Source organism: Capricornis sumatraensis, chromosome 16, assembly GCF_032405125.1.
Source record: "Capricornis sumatraensis isolate serow.1 chromosome 16, serow.2, whole genome shotgun sequence".
Lineage (NCBI taxonomy): Eukaryota > Metazoa > Chordata > Mammalia > Artiodactyla > Bovidae > Capricornis > Capricornis sumatraensis.
Genome location: NC_091084.1, coordinates 79034814 through 79051980, shown reverse-complemented (window position 1 = coordinate 79051980; position 17167 = coordinate 79034814). Strand labels below are relative to the sequence as shown.

The following is a 17167-nucleotide window of genomic DNA, read 5'->3' as shown; positions in this document are numbered from 1 at the left end:
TATTAAAATATCATGAAAATGAAAGTCACTCAGTCGTGTCCAACTCTTTGTGACCCCATGGACTATACAGTCCATAGAATTCTTCAGGCCAGAATACTGGAGTGGGTAGCCTTTCCCTTCTCCAGGTGATCTTCCCAACCCGGGGATCAAACCCAGGTCTCCCACCTTGCAGGCAGATTCTTTACCAGCTGAGTCACAAGAGAAGCCCTGGAATACTGGAGTGGGCAGCTTATCCCTTCTCCAGTGGATCTTCCTGACCCGGGAATCAAACCAGGGTCTCCTGCATTGCAGGTAGATTCTTTACCAACTGAGCTAGTGGGGAACCCCAAATATCATGAGGAATGGGTTATATTTATGGACTGAGTTAAAGATTAATTGATATTTGCAATGCAATGTACAATGGGTGTTAACAGGAAACGTTATTGGACCCCATGATGTAACTAATGCTTTCCATGTGTAGCATAACTGATGGATGAGGTACACAGAAGAGAACAATACAATCACACATATTTGTTCCCCCAGTAACAAGGGATAAGTTTAAGAAAGTCAGCTCTCATTGAAGTAGAAATGGGAAGGCTTAAAATGTTTTGAGTAAGAATTAGGCAAATTTTTAAGTGAAAATCTTTGAATTGAAAGGAGATGGAATAAGTCAATAGGTACAGAAAAAGATATTGATGAACCCAAAGGAAAACAATTTCAAGCCTGTGTCATATATAATTTTACCCTTAAAAGGGGTGAAATAATTTAATACTATTGCTGCACAATAAGCTCTAAATAAAAATGAGTATATCTTATTGTTTCTGGTATCATTACTGCTGCTGCCCAGTCACTTCCGTCATGTCTGACTCTTTGTAATCCCATGGGCCATAGTCGACCAGGCTTCTCTGTCCATGGAATTCTCTAGGCAAGAATATTGGAGTGGGTTGCCATCCCCTCCTCCAAGGGATCTTCCTTACCCATGGATCAAGCCCATATCTCCTGTATCCCCTGTATTTCAGGCAAATTCTTTTACTGCTGAAATACCAGGGAAGCCCTCTGGTATCACTACATCCAAGTATAAAAGATGAAGATTTTATTTCTCTAATTGATTTTTACTGCACATCAGTTCATTGCTGAGGTCTCAAATCTCATTTCTTAGAAACTGAGGAAGGCAAAGGCAGCAGTAATTGAAGGGATTATGTAAATAAGTTCATGCAACTAATTCACTTAACAGAAGGGAAATGTTGGTCAAAAGCATTAATGAATTAACCATCTTGAATTTACCATATCTACAGATGGAGTACAAATTAAGAACAGAAAAATCAAACATCACTACAATGATGGAATTTATCCTCTTGGGGTTTTCCGATATTCCCAATTTCCAATGGATTCTTTTTGGGATATTTTTAGTCCTCTACCTGACCATCCTGTTGTGCAATAGTGTCATTGTACTGATAACAAGAATTGACCCTACTCTCCAGACCCCCATGTACTTTTTCCTCAACCACTTTTCCATTTTAGAAATCTGTTATGTAACTGTCACTATCCCAAGAATGCTCACGGACCTCCTGAACCAGAAAGGACACATTTCTTTCATTGCCTGTGCTACACAAATGTGTTTGGTCCTTCTGTTTGGAGGTTTAGAGTGTCTCCTCCTGGCCGTGATGGCCTATGACCGCTACGTGGCCATTTGTAACCCTCTTCACTATGGTCTGATCATGAGCCCCCAGGTCTGTGTCCAGATGGTCACTGCCTCCTGGGTCAGTGGAGTTCCTGTTGTAATTGGGCAAACATGGCAGGTTTTCTCTCTGCCCTTTTGTGGGTCTACCACAATTAATCATTTTTTCTGTGACCTCCCCCCAGTGTTCAAGCTTGCTTGTGGGGACACATTTGTGAACGAGATAGCAGTCTATGTAGTTGCAGTTGTGTTCATCATGGTCCCATTTCTGTTGATTGTTGTCTCCTATGGCAAAATCATCTCCAACATTCTGAAATCGCGATCTGCCAGAGGGAGGGCTAAAGCCTTCTCCACTTGCTCGTCTCACCTCACAGTGGTGGTCTTATTCTATGGCACAGCCTCTACCACCTATTTACAGCCCAAACCAAATCAATCTGAAGAAACTGGGAAGCTGATCTCTCTTTTCTACACAGTTTTGATCCCAACGTTGAATCCCATTATATATACGCTGAGGAACAAAGATATCACCGTAGCACTGAGAAAACTACTAAGTAAATTATCAACTTGACTCGAAGGCTTGAAATTATGGAAGCAATTTGTTTCTGTTTCTCATGTAAATACATCAGAAAAATGCCATCTAGTATTATTTATATCTTCCTATGAGGAAGTGAAGTCTCTCAGTCATGTCCGACTCTTTGCAACCCCGTGGACTGCTTCTCTGTTCATGGGATTCTCCAGGCAAGAGTACTGGAGTGGGTTGCCATTTACTTCTCCAGGGGATCTTCCTGACCCAGGGATTGAACCCAGGTCTCCTGCATTGCAGGCAGATGCTTTAACCTCTGAGCTGATAGTTAATATCATCTCTGCCATCTCACACTATGTGAAAGGACCTTAGTGGCAAAGAGTTAAGGGTTTCTGGGTTATCAAAGTATGCATTATCTCCATGGCAATGATCTATTCTGAAGACCTATCTTTCCTTTCACTAGGAAAGGGTGAGTTGAGAGATTTCCTGAGCAATAAAATGATAGTTAACTGCTATATAACTAATGATCAGGGTCATGCCTTGTAAGAAATTTGCTTGAAACTTCCCATTCCTTCAGACATATTCCCTGTCCTTTTCTGTACTTAGGATTGGATTTAGACGATGAGCAAACAACAACCACATCCAAGTTGGTGGGAGTAGCGGAATCTTAGTATTTTCTGGCATTTTTTTCCCTTCTTTCTCTGTTTTGCAACTGTCCATATTCCTTTCAGAGTACAAACCCTGAAAGGACCCTTTGTTACCTCAATGCTGACTCTTCTCTGGTGACCCCATTTCCTGCTGCTGGTAGCTTCATGTTTTGCTTTTGTGGTGTCTCCTTAGTATTAGGAATATTGGGAATTTAAAGTATAAATGGCATTGGGTTGAATGTTGATCCCTCTATATATGTGTCAAATTATAACCTGCAAACCTGAACTTATTAGGAAAATAAAAGCCTTTGCAGATGTAATTCAGTTAAAGACTTTCAAATAAGATTATCTTAATTTAAGGGAAGGGCACTATATCCTATGATCAGTGTTCTTAGTTCTTATAAGCGGGGAAGAGAGATTAAGTGAAGACTAGAGGTGCAGCGACACCTAGAAGAATATCACGTGAAGATGGAGGAACCAGCCGGGAGCGGCACATGACAAAGCCAGGAAGCAAAGGAGCTCGGGGACCACCGGGAGCTGGAAGGAGGACTGTCCCTTCAGAGGAGTGACTGTCCCTTCAGAGCCTGTGGAGGGAAACCTTGCCAGCACTGTGATTTGGGACACTGGCTTTTAAAGATGTGAGAAAGTCAACTTTTGTTACTTAAACCACCCAATTTGTGATAATTTGTTACAATAGATCTACAAAAGATCTGTGTGCTAGTACACTGTGTAAGCAGTCATTTTATTAAGGTGTTTTTATTCTAATCATCTGGAATGAATTCTGTATCATTTAAGAACAGTGATTTTTTTTTAATGTAGGATTATTTTTAACTTTAAAAACTATATCAATGAAACCTCCTAAAAATATTTGCCCAAGAATGATGGCTACCTGTGCTTGTCCAAGATGTTGAAAGCTTTTTCAGTACCGCAAAACAGAACACTAGCAAAGCAAAAGGAAGCTGTTCTCATTTGGAACACAGTAGACACGGGCGCCCGTTCCGATGTGATGCTGCAGTCTCTCAAGACAATGTTTTAGAGCCACGCCAGTGAGGAAATCCCAAGCTTTTCAAGCATGTAAGTACATAAATACATGTATAAAACATAACTCTATTTTTGTAAAACAAAGGGAGATAGCATCCATATATTCATATAACATTTCACATGAGCATCTTTATAGTTGGTAGGTATACATGTCAGCAGTATCTGGATGTGTATTAGAAGAGAGAATGGGCTTCTTCACAGTGAAGGGAGTTCAGATAATGTCTGACTTATATATTTATACTTTTTGGAGTATGGTTTTATTACAAAGAGAATAATGTGCACATCACAAAAATCATAAATTTTATTCAGAAAAAAAATACGTATGGAAGAAAATGACTGTATATCTGCTTTTCTTATTGCCTCCTAACATTTTACAGAATATTTAGTAGCTAACAGGGTAACTTTAATATCAGCCAAATAATCTTTGATATTTGAAATAAATAATGCATTTTTTGTGAACTAAACAGAATCAGAATATATAGTATTTTATCATTTCTTTTTTAAAAAGGACGAAGATAACTAACAGTTACAAATAGAGATAAATTTAAGATTATGAAATGGTTATATATGTACATAGGCACTTTTTCATATGTATAATATATTTTTTATATAATATAAATGTATATATTTCAATATTCATTGGAAGGACTGAGCTTCAGCTGAAGCTGAAGTTCCAATACTTTGGCCACCTGATTCAAACAACCAACTCATTAGAAAAGACCCTGATGTTTGGAAAGATTGCAGGTAGAAGGAGAAGAGGGCATCAGAAGATGAGACGGCTGGATGGCATCATAGATTCAGTGGACATAAACTTAGGCGAACTCCAGAAGATGGTGAGAGACAGGGCGGCCTGGAGTGATCCAGTCCACAGGGGTGTGAAGAGTTGGACACAGCTGGAAGACTGAGCAACAACAACAAATATATATTTAGATAAAGCTTGAGATCAACCCCGGGATTTCTTTGGAAGGAATGATGCTAAAGCTGAAGCTCCAGTACTTTGGCCACCTCATGTGAAGAGTTGACTCATTAGAAAAGACTCTGATGCTGGGAGGGACTGGGGGCAGGAGGAGAAGGGGACGACCCAGGATGAGATGGCTGGATGGCATCACGGACTCGATGGATGTGAGTCTGAGTGAACTCCAGGAGATGGTGATGGACAGGGAGGCCTGGTGTGCTGCAATTCATGGGATCGCAAAGAGTCGGACACGACTGAGCGACTGAACTGAACTGAACTGATGCAAAAGTAGAAAAATGACTGATTTCACTCTCTGCACAGAGAGAACAGGAAACACACACACAACCCAGAATTGTATCTCACTTCAGCGATAGCATTAGTCCTCCATGGATTTTTCTGTATTCCCAGTGTCTGAATGTTTCTTTTTGTGATATTTTCTTTTTTATGTGATTATCCTGGTGAGAAGCAACATCAATATTCCCATAATCAGAGTTAACCAGGCTCTCAAATTCCCATGTATATTTTCCTCAGTTAACTTTTCCTTCCTGGAAATCTGTTATGTATCTGTCTCTCTTTCTAGAATATCCATAAACCTTCAATCAGAATGTATATATATATATATATATATATATATATATATATATATATATATATATAGCATGCACTACAAAGATATCTTTTATTTCTGTTCCTGGCCACATAGAATGCTTGGTCTTGACAGTTATGACCCGTGACTGTCATGTGGCCAACTGTAACTTTCACAACTTCCTCTAGTTATAAACCAGGAGCTCTGGATTCCACTAGTGACTCTTGGCTCTTGAATCAGTGGTGTTGCCATCAGGATAAGGCAGACTTGCCAGATTTTCCCTCTGTCCTGTTTTGGATCGCCCTACGAGCTGGGCTGTGGCGATGCATTTCTGAATGAGGTGTCAGTCTCTATGGTTGTGCCATTAGGATACTGTTGGTCATGATCCCTCTTCAGCTGATACCTGGCTCCTACAGTAAAATCACTTCTCCATCCCATGTTTGCTATCAGCAACGGAATGAGCCAAAGTTTTCTCCACCTGTTCACCTCACAACATACGTGGGTGCTAAGTTGCTTCGGTATTGTCTGACTCTCTGCAACTTTGTAGACCATAGCCCACCAGGCTCCCCTGTCCATGGGATTCTCCAGGCAAGAACCCTGGAATGGGTTGCTGTGCCCTTCTCCCGGGGATCTTCCCTACCCAGGGATCGAACCTGTGTCTCTTATGTCTCCTGCCTTGGCAGGTAGGTTCTTTACCATTGGCGCCACCTGGGAAGCCCCATAGTTGTGCCTTTATTTTGTGAACCCAGAACCATTACATATTCATGACATGATTCTAAATATTTTTACAGGAAAGATTTTTCCTCTCTTCTTTCTAAACCATGTTACCCTGATGTTTAATCCCATTATATATACTGTGAGGAATAAGGCTGTCACGGTAGCCTTGAGAAAATGACTGCCTTAATGTTTAAAGTCTTATCCACTGCTTTGAGCTAGTGATCTTTTCCCCCACTTAGTTCTGCTGTTGTCTTAATCAGACATTATATGGAATTTTGCTTCCTGCATTAGTATAAATTCATTGTCCTCGTGATCCTGCCATTTTGTGCTTGACTTTCTGATATCAGGATTATCTCCCTAGTGTTTGTATTTATAAGAAATAAATTTTTTTGCTGATCTCATATTTAAAGGACTAGTCTCTGTCAGGAAAAATTCACTGCTTATTTGATTTGTTGTTGTTCAGTTGGTAATTCATGTCCGTCTCTTTGTGTCTTCATGGACCATATAGCATGTCAGGCTCCTCAGTCCTCCACTATGTCTCGGAATTTGCTCAGATTCATGTCCATTGAGTCAGCGACACTATTAATATCCAACCATCTCATCCTCTGCTGTCTCCTTCTCCTTTTTGCCTTCATCTTTACTAACATCAGGGTCTTTTACATTGAGTTGGCTCTGTGCATCAGGTGGCAAAAGTACTAAAACAATATAGTATATTTTATCTAGCAATTGGCCTCCCAGTATTTTTATCCAAAATTCATAATGTATATCCTAGTTTTTCTCCCTCTATATTGTTATAATTTACTTAAAACCAAAAGATTCCAGCTAGCAAAGATTACTGCGTATGGAAAGCTTTAGAGAATACTTGTTGATTGACTATAGAACATGGGCACACTTGAATAAGCAAAAGTTCATACAGCAGAAAATGTAGAAAAGATGGTCTTTTAATAAATTATATGAATTTAAATATATATATAATGGTACAAAAAAGAGAGCTTGACCCTCACTTCACAAAATGTATTTTAAAATGTGATCTCAGATAATTTGTAAACTTAAGTAAAAATGCATAACAAGTCTTTTTCAAGATAATGTTTATTAACTTCATGACGTTGGTGCAAGAAAAGTGATTTTGACAAAATTATTAGTCATAATGTAAACATTAATCAGCTGAACTTCCTGGACTAAGTAATGCTGCTTGGGGAGGGAGGAGGGAGGGGGGTTCAGGATGGGAAACACATGCATCCCTGTGGTGGATTCATGTTGCTGTATGGCAAAACCAATACAATATTATAAAGTAATTAGCCTCCAATTAAAATAAATAAATTTATATTTAAAAAATAAGAAATGCTGCTATTCAGAGTAAAATTTTTTAATATAAAAGGTTTAAATACACTATTGTTAAAGTGAAAGTGAAGTCGCTCAGTCATGTCCTACTCTTTGCGACCCGTGGACTCTAGCCCACCAAGCTCCTCTGTCCATGAGATTCTCCAGGCAAGAACACTGGAGTGGGTTGCCATTTCCTTCTCCAGGGGATCTTCCCGACCCAGGGATCGAACCCAGGTCTCCCACATTGCAGGCAGATGCTTTAACCTCTGCACCACCAGGGAAGCCCTTAAATACAAGAATACAGTCTCTCAGAAAACCTCCTAAAGAGACACAGAACTTCAGATCCAAGTACTAACATCAAAGATTTCAAGGGAGGAAAGGAAGCCAGGTTGAAAGAAGGGGGCAAAAGGGGTGGCCTTACAGAGGTCTCTGGCCACCTACAGATACTCAGCCATTACGGGACTTTTCCCTGGGCCTCCAGGGAAGGGAGGACTGGAACTCAGCCCTACCAGAAATCAGACCAGACCAGAACCAGAATTCGAGTTCTCTGCCAAGAGGAGGTGATCATTCTCTGATTCTCAGCTCAGGCTGAGGGCCCTTCAACCAGATTCCTGTGTCCAGGACCACGGGACTAGAAAAATGGGGAAGGATAGGAAGGGTTAAGAAGAGGAAAGAGAGAGGGAACGGGAGAGAGGTCAATAAAGTCTCTTGTTCCCTACCGGTCAGGGCACTCTGGCCAGTTGTCCGCGTCAGGAGGAGACCAGGGACGAAAGGGTCCCAGTTGCAGCCCCTGGGTCGGGTCCATTGGCAGGCAAGCTGGCCCCTGAGTATCCCAAGTGGTCAGGATGTCAGTCTCAGCAAAGAAGAGTCCCGCCTGAGTCGCCATTTGTTGCAGGAAGGCGGACCCCTTCCAGGGCCCGAAACTGGGCTCTTGTCTAACACTCAGAAATGAATTGTCCGAGGAGACACATGTGCTGACAAAGCAAGAGATTTTATTGGGAAAGCAGGCTGTGGGCATCCGGGTGGAGAGCAGTAGGGTAAGTAAACCCAGGAGAACTGCTCTTATCATTAAAGGAGTGCTCTAAATCAAAAGCATAGAAAATTCAGGAGAAAAATTGACAACAGACTTAAAGATGCATTTCAAAAGAGAATAATCTAAATCCCCAGAAAAATAAGAAAATAACTCATTAGTAACTGGTAAATGCAAATTAAAACCAGATTAAAACCAAATGAAATCTATGACACATTCATTACAAGGATGAAATAAAACAAACAAAAAGACTCACTCTATCACATATGTAAAGGGTGTGGAGGAATGAGAGCTCTCCCCTGATGCTGCTATATGAATTGTACACCATATTAGCACACAGCTTGCCTTCATCAAGAAATCTTACCCTTAGCCGTGTCCCAGAGGATATGTGTGCACACGTGTGCCAAGGGACACATCTGAGAATGTTCATTTCCCATCATTCATAATGTCAAATTTTTATCAAACTAGAATTGTATGTAATTATGATAATTTCACACAGAGGAAAGCCAAGAAGTTATAGAAATGAATAAAATGTAATTACATACAACATGCATTAAGCATATTTTTAAGCAAACCAAATCATAATCATACTGTACATATCCTTTTTGTTAAGCTAAAAAGCCATATTTGGAACACCATGTATCATATGTATATACATAATTCCCTCTATTTCTTAAATTTTACTTAATGAGCACATTCTATCATGGAAAAAAGCATAATACTCTTTCTTATTTTTGGCTATGCTTCTATTTTTTTCTGAAACTAATTCATAAAAATGAATTAGCTTGTATTATAAAAAAAGTACTAATCAAGCAACAAAAATGTTTCAAGACTGGTGATGCCGCTGAATTGCTTTGAAAAATAAATCAACATCTTTATAAAAGGACATAAAGCCAAGTTTAATTTTCCAATCTCTAAAACAACAACACCGAAAAATAACTTTCATTTGTGGTTAAGAGGCACTGGGTCACAACAAGCCAGTCTAGTTTCAAGCACTAGAAATTTTTGATAAATTATAGAATATATTTTAAAGGTCTCATATAAATATGGGAGAAAAAAGAATAGATGAGAATATCAAAATCAAGGCTCATTAAATCATAAAATATTCACACATTTTCAAGCCACAAATTTGTTGCAGTGTTACTACATATCTTAGTATGTGCGCATGCTTACTGATTAATTCAAAGGGTGAGCACAATTGTGATATTAGTTGATTGGATATTCCTCTCCACGCATACACAATGCATAGGAAAATGTCTCAGATTTTTTAAGACTTTATCATTGTTCAGATTACAATTTTTTCCTTTTTTTACAAATGGAGCTGTTGTCTGTATGTTGAAAGAATAATTTTCTTCTGTGAATTGTTAGTTCATCTGTTTTACTCATATTTTAAATTTATACTTTGGACTTTTCCTCTGTATTAAAGAAGGAGCCAAGATCACTTTATTTGAAATCAGTTGTAACAATTTTTTCTGTTATATTAACTATATTTGATACTTAATGGAGCTTGCTACTTTTTAGCATCTAAAATCATCTATTTTTACACAGTGTGTATGTGTGTGTGTGTGTGTGTGTGTGTGTGTGTGTCCTGCATTCTAAATTTTAATGAGTTAAACTTTCCTTACTCCAAAATTATAAAACCCATTTCTTACAATACTTCAGTCATTTCACTCTAAAATGTATCATTTGGAGTTTATTCTGTGTGACAGTTATCAAAAACACATATACTGGTTTTTTTCTTCTTCTTTTTCTTTTTTCCCCTGTATGGTTGCCCAGTTGTCTGAATGACAGTTATTTTAAATGTCCATGCTTTACCAATTTGGTAGGCTATTTTTAGTCAATGGCAACTTTTCATGTATATTTGAGCCTTTTCTGGAATTTCTATTCTATTCTAGCAGAAGGCTTCTTTATTTACGTATGATACTGTGCTGAGCTGTGCTCAGTTGCTCAGCTGTGTTGGACTCTTTGTGACCCCATGGATGATAGCCCTCTGGACCCCCCTGACCTCTTCTGACTTGGTAGGCAGATTCTTCACCACTGAGCCATCGGGGAAGCCCATGCATAATACTGCATTCTGCTGATCAACAGATAACTCCTTTCCAGCACTAGCTATTTCTTGGATGAGTCCCGGCAGGAGCTCAGGCCTGGCTGGCCTCTCCCTTTCTGTCCTTTATCACATCTGGTCCCCATGTAAAGCCTGCCCCACCACCCACTACTCATGATCTTTGCCACAAGGCTCCTGATACTTTTTAATTAACTTTCCAAATCACTCCCACTGTCACATTATTCTATGTGTTCCCTCTCTTGTAAATATTTTCTCTTCCTAATCATAAACCTTGAGAAATCACTATTTACTAGGAAACAATATCCAATTTGGGGGGTCATGAGAAACTGACTGTAAGCCAAGATTTTTAAACAACCTTTATGTTGGAGAAATTTCTCCACATTTGAAACATATAACTCACAAAATTTTTGCTTCGCATCTTTCCCATAATGTCAGCTGGACTTATTCCAGATTGTCTTTTTATTGTAACTTGAGGCTGAAAGTATTCAAATCTTGAAGATGTAAAATAAATTTGGGGAAATTGGTGGTAAGCTGCAAAAGAGAGGAAAAATTTTCTCCTGCAACAATTAACCTTGGGTTAAATTTTTAAATTTTGATGTATGTTTAATACATTCATCAGCTAAATCTCAGGTTGCTTAAGAAATCAATAACACACTAATTTTGCACATAAAAATATTTGCCATCAGAATATGTATTAAAACTACTACACAGATCTGTCCTCTAACTAGGAACCAAGGAATATATCATACAGAGGCTCTGCATAATGCATTCATAACAGCTAAGGTAAGAATTAGACCCATGTCTATTTGATCGACCCAAATAATATTGTGTGTGTGTGTGTGTGTGTGTGTGTGTGTGTGTTCAGTCGTATCTGACTCTGTAGCCCACCAGACTCCTCTGTCCATGGAATTCTCCAGGCAAGGATTCTAGAGTGGGTTGTCATTTCCTACTCCATGTGAGTTTTATGACCCAGGGATCAAACCCGTGTCTCTTCTATCTCCTGCATTGGCCTCTTTGCATTGGCCTCTTGTATCTCTTGCCTAGACAGGCCAATTGTTTACTAACTCTACTGCCTGGGAAGCCCACAAATAATAATACTTAGCACGCTGTTCACATCTGAGAAATAAAATGCACTGTGTCCTCTACTCCCTAGAGAAGCTGAAGAAAAAAATATTCTGAGTAGAGTGAGAGCTTTCTGGGGAAATTTTTTTAAAAAATACAACAAATCAGAGAATTCAAAAAGTGATGATTTTAATTAGAAATTTAAATGTGCCAGGTGGCAGAGATCCCTTGGGTAGAGATAACTACTTTTATTTAAGAGTACTTTATGTTTAGAAATAACAGAATATTTAAAGGCCAGTTGAATACTTTGATGAAACAAGTAACTCCACTTCCAGTAAATATTCAAAGCCTCTCGAGTGAGAAAAATCAGCAATATTTCAAGTAAGAAAGGTAAATATGAAAATGATAGTAAGGCTTACTTCTTATTTTAAATATAAAATTGATCTTGTGCACAGGTTTTTAATGTGTAAATTATTAATTTTACACGTGGTAGCAAATATTTTTGTTCATTAAAGCAACTTCTATATATTTCTTATTCTATTAAATAAAATTTACAGTCAAACAATTATAATAAATAATGGTATTAAGTCACTTCAAAATGCCAAAAAAATGTAATAGCTTAAGTCTAGGTATAGATAATATTAAAGAAAACTTCATTTGAACCCACATATTGTAACAAAAAAGGTTATATATGTCTATTCAGTTTGATATTATAATAAGAGATTTAAAATAAAGTAATACATAAAGTAAAGTTTTAACCATTGGAAGTCAAAGAACAATTATTTTGAAAAAAAATTATAGATTCAGGATTTATAAAATAATAAAGATAGCTTTAAATTCAACAGTGTTTTTAAATTATTTTCAAGGATTGAGTTACCAATTTTTATCAAATATACAAACATACTTGAAGTATACCTTGTTTTACTCCTGAGAAATTCAAACTCAAATCTTACCTATTTCATGTTATACAAGATTTCATCACCAAAATGTCACATCTGTACAATTAGAAATTATATTTTATATAGCACTGGAAATAAGTTTATGCAGGTAATGAGTGAAATACTAAATGCTTTTGTTCATAAAAATGATAAAGATTGCAATTCTATTCTTTTGTGTATTAAATTTTCCTCTCTTTTAAGTTGACAATTTTAAATTAAAAGTGTCTGTTCCTTCACTCAATTTCAGAATCAAATTATAAACAATATATTAAGTAAACAAGCATTTTCTAAGATCTATATTGCTTCCAAGCAGGAAAACTAGAACTATTTTCCTTGATCATGCAATAACTACTTTCCTAGATCTCAGTCCTTAGATCCTAGATCATGAAACAGTGGGAAAGAAAAGCAGTGTATGAAAGGAATGAGCCAAATTACTACACTACATGCTACAAAGTCATGTGTGCTCTGCCTATCAGATCTACAGAGTGGAGGTGATAATACTATTAAGTTATTGGCAGAAAATCCATGGAGAATTCACATCTAAAAGTCTGGGATTTTTATAACACTGTGATGATTGCTTTAATATCTTATTTCATTCCCACATTAACTGTGTGATACCAAGCCAAGGTAAATTAGAGAGCAGTTTTCCATACTGTTAAAGCAGAGAGTGAAATTTAGAAGAATAAAATTTAGCTTTTAGTAAAAACAATAATAGCTAGCTTTCAAATAGACTTTCTATGAATGCCAAAACAACTTCAAGTTGCTTTATTGTATCAAATGAATTAATTCATGTAGCAATCCTAACTGTTGGTACAACTGTTAACTCAGTTTTGCAACCAAGTGAACTATGGCACAGGGAGATTAAGCAATTCGCATTGTCACACAGCTGGCAAGTGAAGCCATAATTCAATTGCAGGCCATCTTGTCAGGATTGTGTTTTTTGTCCATGACACTATATTTAGATTATGCTTGCATGGAAAAACTTGAAGCATAAAGGGTGGGGAAATGAGAAGCAGGGCTGGGACTCATGTTGAGTCAAGTGATGCCTGGAGTGTAATATTTAAGGAGGCAGTGATTTTAACAATGGTGCAATGCAGAATCAGCCCCGAAACTGAGTGTGTGCTCTTAGATTCTGTACTAGAGGAGTCTTATTCCTTGTTTAGGTAAGACCGTACCCTACTCCTGACTCTGATGAAAGGAAAAAGTGGAAAAAAGTAATCATCAATGAGTAACTTCAATAACTCTACCAAAAACAATTTTTCTAAGGAGTGTGGTACAACCCTGGCAACTAAAGATTTAAGAACATTATACCATATTAATAATTATAATTATAGGACCATGACATACATATTAAAAGTGATAGGTAATTTAATCAATAAAATCATATTTAATTATCTCAAATAAGAAAGCAAACAGAAAATTTAAATACAATATAACAGATGATAAATAATGGAGTTAGGATTCAGACTTAAGTATGATTTAAAAAATAGGCACTGATTTGCAATCACAAAACCAATGTGTAAATGAGCAATGTATCCATCATTGCTAAATCTCAATATCCTAGCTCAAGAAAAGTGAGTTTAGAAACTGTTATCTGAATTATTATTATTATTATTATTATTATTATTATTATTTGAGGAACAACAAAGACATCAGAGATACACACAGAACACGGGGTAAAGCATAACAAAAATTATCTTACACAGCCAGTGAACACATTCCAGGTGACCCCTCTTTTCCCAAAGTGATCCTCTTAATTGTTTCTCTCTATATCTATTCCCACACAACTTTTCCAGAATAAAACCCTCTGATAGCCCCCACATATCATCTTACTGAAATATATGTATTTTTCCCCTATGTACAATACAATAAAATATTCTCTCATATTTTTTGTAAACTGCCTAAAAATGTGAATTGTTTATAAGAACGAGTATGATCAAGATCATCAAGTGATGGGAGGGAAATAAAGAGTTGAAATATGTAGCTGAAAATATATAAGGAAGATAATTTCTGTTATATTAATAGTTCTACTGAAGTATGTAAAGTCATAGAGAAATACAATAAAATTGTCAAAAAGTGTAAATATTTGAGGGAATTCCCTAGCAGTCCAATGATTAGGACTCTGTAGTTTCACTGCTGTGAGCCTGACGTTCAATCTCTGGTTGGGGTACTAAGATCCCACAAACTGTGAAACATGGCCACAAAATAATGTAAGTATTTCAAACTGAGATCACATCACAACACTGTGGGTCTATCTTCAGGAACTATCAGTTTGTCCAGTGTCTGTGCTGATCAGGGCATTTGGGGCTTCCCTGGTGGCTCAGACGATAAAGAATCCGCCTGCAATGTCGGAGACCTGGGTTTGATCCCTAGGTTGGGAGGATCCCCTGGAGAAGGGAATGACAACCCACTCTGGTATTCTTGCCTAGGAAATCTCATGGACAGAGGAGTCCGACGGGCTACAGTCCATGGGATCAGAGAGTCAGACATGACTGGACGACTAACACTCTTAACTTTTTTGACTTTGGACTGTATTCGGAAAGAATGCCTTAAAAGATATTTCAAGGGAGAGTGTATGGTGATAACACATGGATTATAAACTGAGAAAGGGGAAAGCAGAAATAACAAAATTCTTAAATTAGAAACAGTTGCACTGATCATGAAAATCAACCTGGATATCCTGATACAATTTATAAAACAGGCACTGATCCCTGATAGTAAAAATAAAAAGCAGGTAATATATTTACCCTTTCTCACAGATGGAACACCAAGAAAAAGCACCAGAAGGTAATCTCACTAAACTGATGGAATTTGTTCTCCTGGACTTTGCTGACGTTTCTCATCTCCAGAGGTTTTTATTTGGACTGTTCTTACTCATCTATATAATTATCTTGATGGGCAATGGCATCATATTTCTGATAACAAAACTAGACTCTCGTCTCCAGACCCCCATGTATTTTTTCCTTGGCAATTTTTCCCTTTTGGAAATCTGCTATGTGTCTGTTACACTCCCCAGAATGCTTACAAGTCTTTGGACACAAAGAAGAAAGATTTCTCTAGTTGCTTGTGCCACACAAATGTGCTTCATTCTTATACTTGGGGCCACCGAGTGCTTCCTTCTGGCCGTGATGGCCTATGATCGCTATGTGGCCATCTGTAGCCCTCTGCACTATCCTCTAGTCATGAACTACAAGGTGTGTATCCAGCTAGTGGCTGGCTCCTGGATCAGTGGAATCCCAGTCCAAATAGGCCAGACAGGCCAGATTTTCTCTCTGCCCTTCTGTGGTTCTAACCTCATCAATCACTTCTTCTGTGACATCCCTCCCATACTCAAGCTGGCCTGTGGGGACACTTTTCTGAATGAAATGTTGGTCTTCACAGTTGCTGCGCTGTTTGTTTTGGTTCCATTTCTGTTGATACTTGTCTCTTATGGCAAAATCATCTCCACAATCCTTAAATTGCCATCAGCCACAAGTCGGGGCAAAGCCTTTTCCACCTGCTCCTCTCATCTTATGGTTGCAGCATTGTTCTTTGGATCAGGCCTTGTCACATATTTAAGACCCAAGACCCAAGGCTCAGCAGGAACTGACAAAGTGCTTTCTCTCTTCTACACGATTGTGACGCCTGTGTTCAACCCCATGATATACAGTCTAAGGAACAAGGATGTCATGATGGCACTGAGAAAATGGCCATGCAAATACCTTAGTTCCTTGAAAAAGTGACTTGTATTTCAGAACTTGATTTCTTATATATGTGTTATAAATTTTCAATAGACATTTATCTTAAACTCAATTTATCTGTCTATAAAGTGGTAGTTATTACCAAAATAAAAATTACTTGTAACACTGAGAAACCTTTCTGTCTCCAGTTATACAGTTGTGTATGGGTCAACAAATAGCAAATCATTTGCTTGGGAATTCTCTAACCTTATTGTGAAATGTTCTCTTGTAGTAAGAACTTTAGACAAGAATTGCTATAATAGGCCCAGTTGTAATACAGACTCAGTTATATCACTTTTTGGAAAGCATATTATTCAGTTCCATAAAGTTGTTACACAAATTTTTTAAACTAAGTTAGTAATGGGCATTAATTAAAATATTATGTATAGTTTGACCTAGCAGTTATGCTACAGAGAAATAATGTCTTCGAGTGAAAAGTACCTCTCTTTTGGAATGTAGTTTAATAAATGATGTTTTACAATGATATTAGTAATTATTAGGCATCATTTATGTGTATATCAGCTTAAATTCATAATGTGATTTGTTGAGTGGGTAAAACAAAAGATATTATTGAAATCTTTACATATAATAAGATGAGCTTGGAAAAAGTGATGGGAATATTCATAAGTCATGGGTTTTTAATATATTTTCCTAGAGATTATAATGGGGATAGGAAAGTTAGGGGAAAAGAGAAAGGATTTAAGTTTTTGTGAAAGTAAGTATCTGCTATAAAAGCACAAGTATTGTACACATTAAACCTTACACATGTTAGAAACTGTCAATACTAAAGTAATCATCGTTGTTAATTATGGAAATCACAGAGTAAATCATTCTATTTTTCCCTTTGTTTTATTGAAATTCTGCACTTTATTACATGCTGCTGCTGCTGCTGCTAAGTCACTTC

General features: G+C 37.5%; 2 protein-coding genes across 2 annotated transcripts; both read left to right on the top strand.

Moving 5' to 3' along the window:
* Positions 1-1256: 1256 nt before the first annotated feature.
* On the top strand, positions 1257-2225 carry LOC138093016 (olfactory receptor 10AG1-like). The gene has a single exon (XM_068989102.1). It carries the CDS (start codon positions 1275-1277, stop codon positions 2223-2225), a length of 951 nt encoding a protein of 316 aa, XP_068845203.1. The 5' UTR covers positions 1257-1274.
* A 13072-nt stretch (positions 2226-15297) lies between these two features.
* On the top strand, positions 15298-16266 carry LOC138092907 (olfactory receptor 10AG1-like). The gene has a single exon (XM_068988967.1). It carries the CDS (start codon positions 15304-15306, stop codon positions 16264-16266), a length of 963 nt encoding a protein of 320 aa, XP_068845068.1. The 5' UTR covers positions 15298-15303.
* Positions 16267-17167: the final 901 nt, after the last annotated feature.

What these genes read in the sequence shown, in the direction of transcription:
- LOC138093016 (XM_068989102.1), top strand. Translation starts at nt 1,275, where the DNA reads ATGGAGTACAAATTAAGAACAGAAAAATCAAACATCACTACAATGATG.
- LOC138092907 (XM_068988967.1), top strand. Translation starts at nt 15,304, where the DNA reads ATGGAACACCAAGAAAAAGCACCAGAAGGTAATCTCACTAAACTGATG.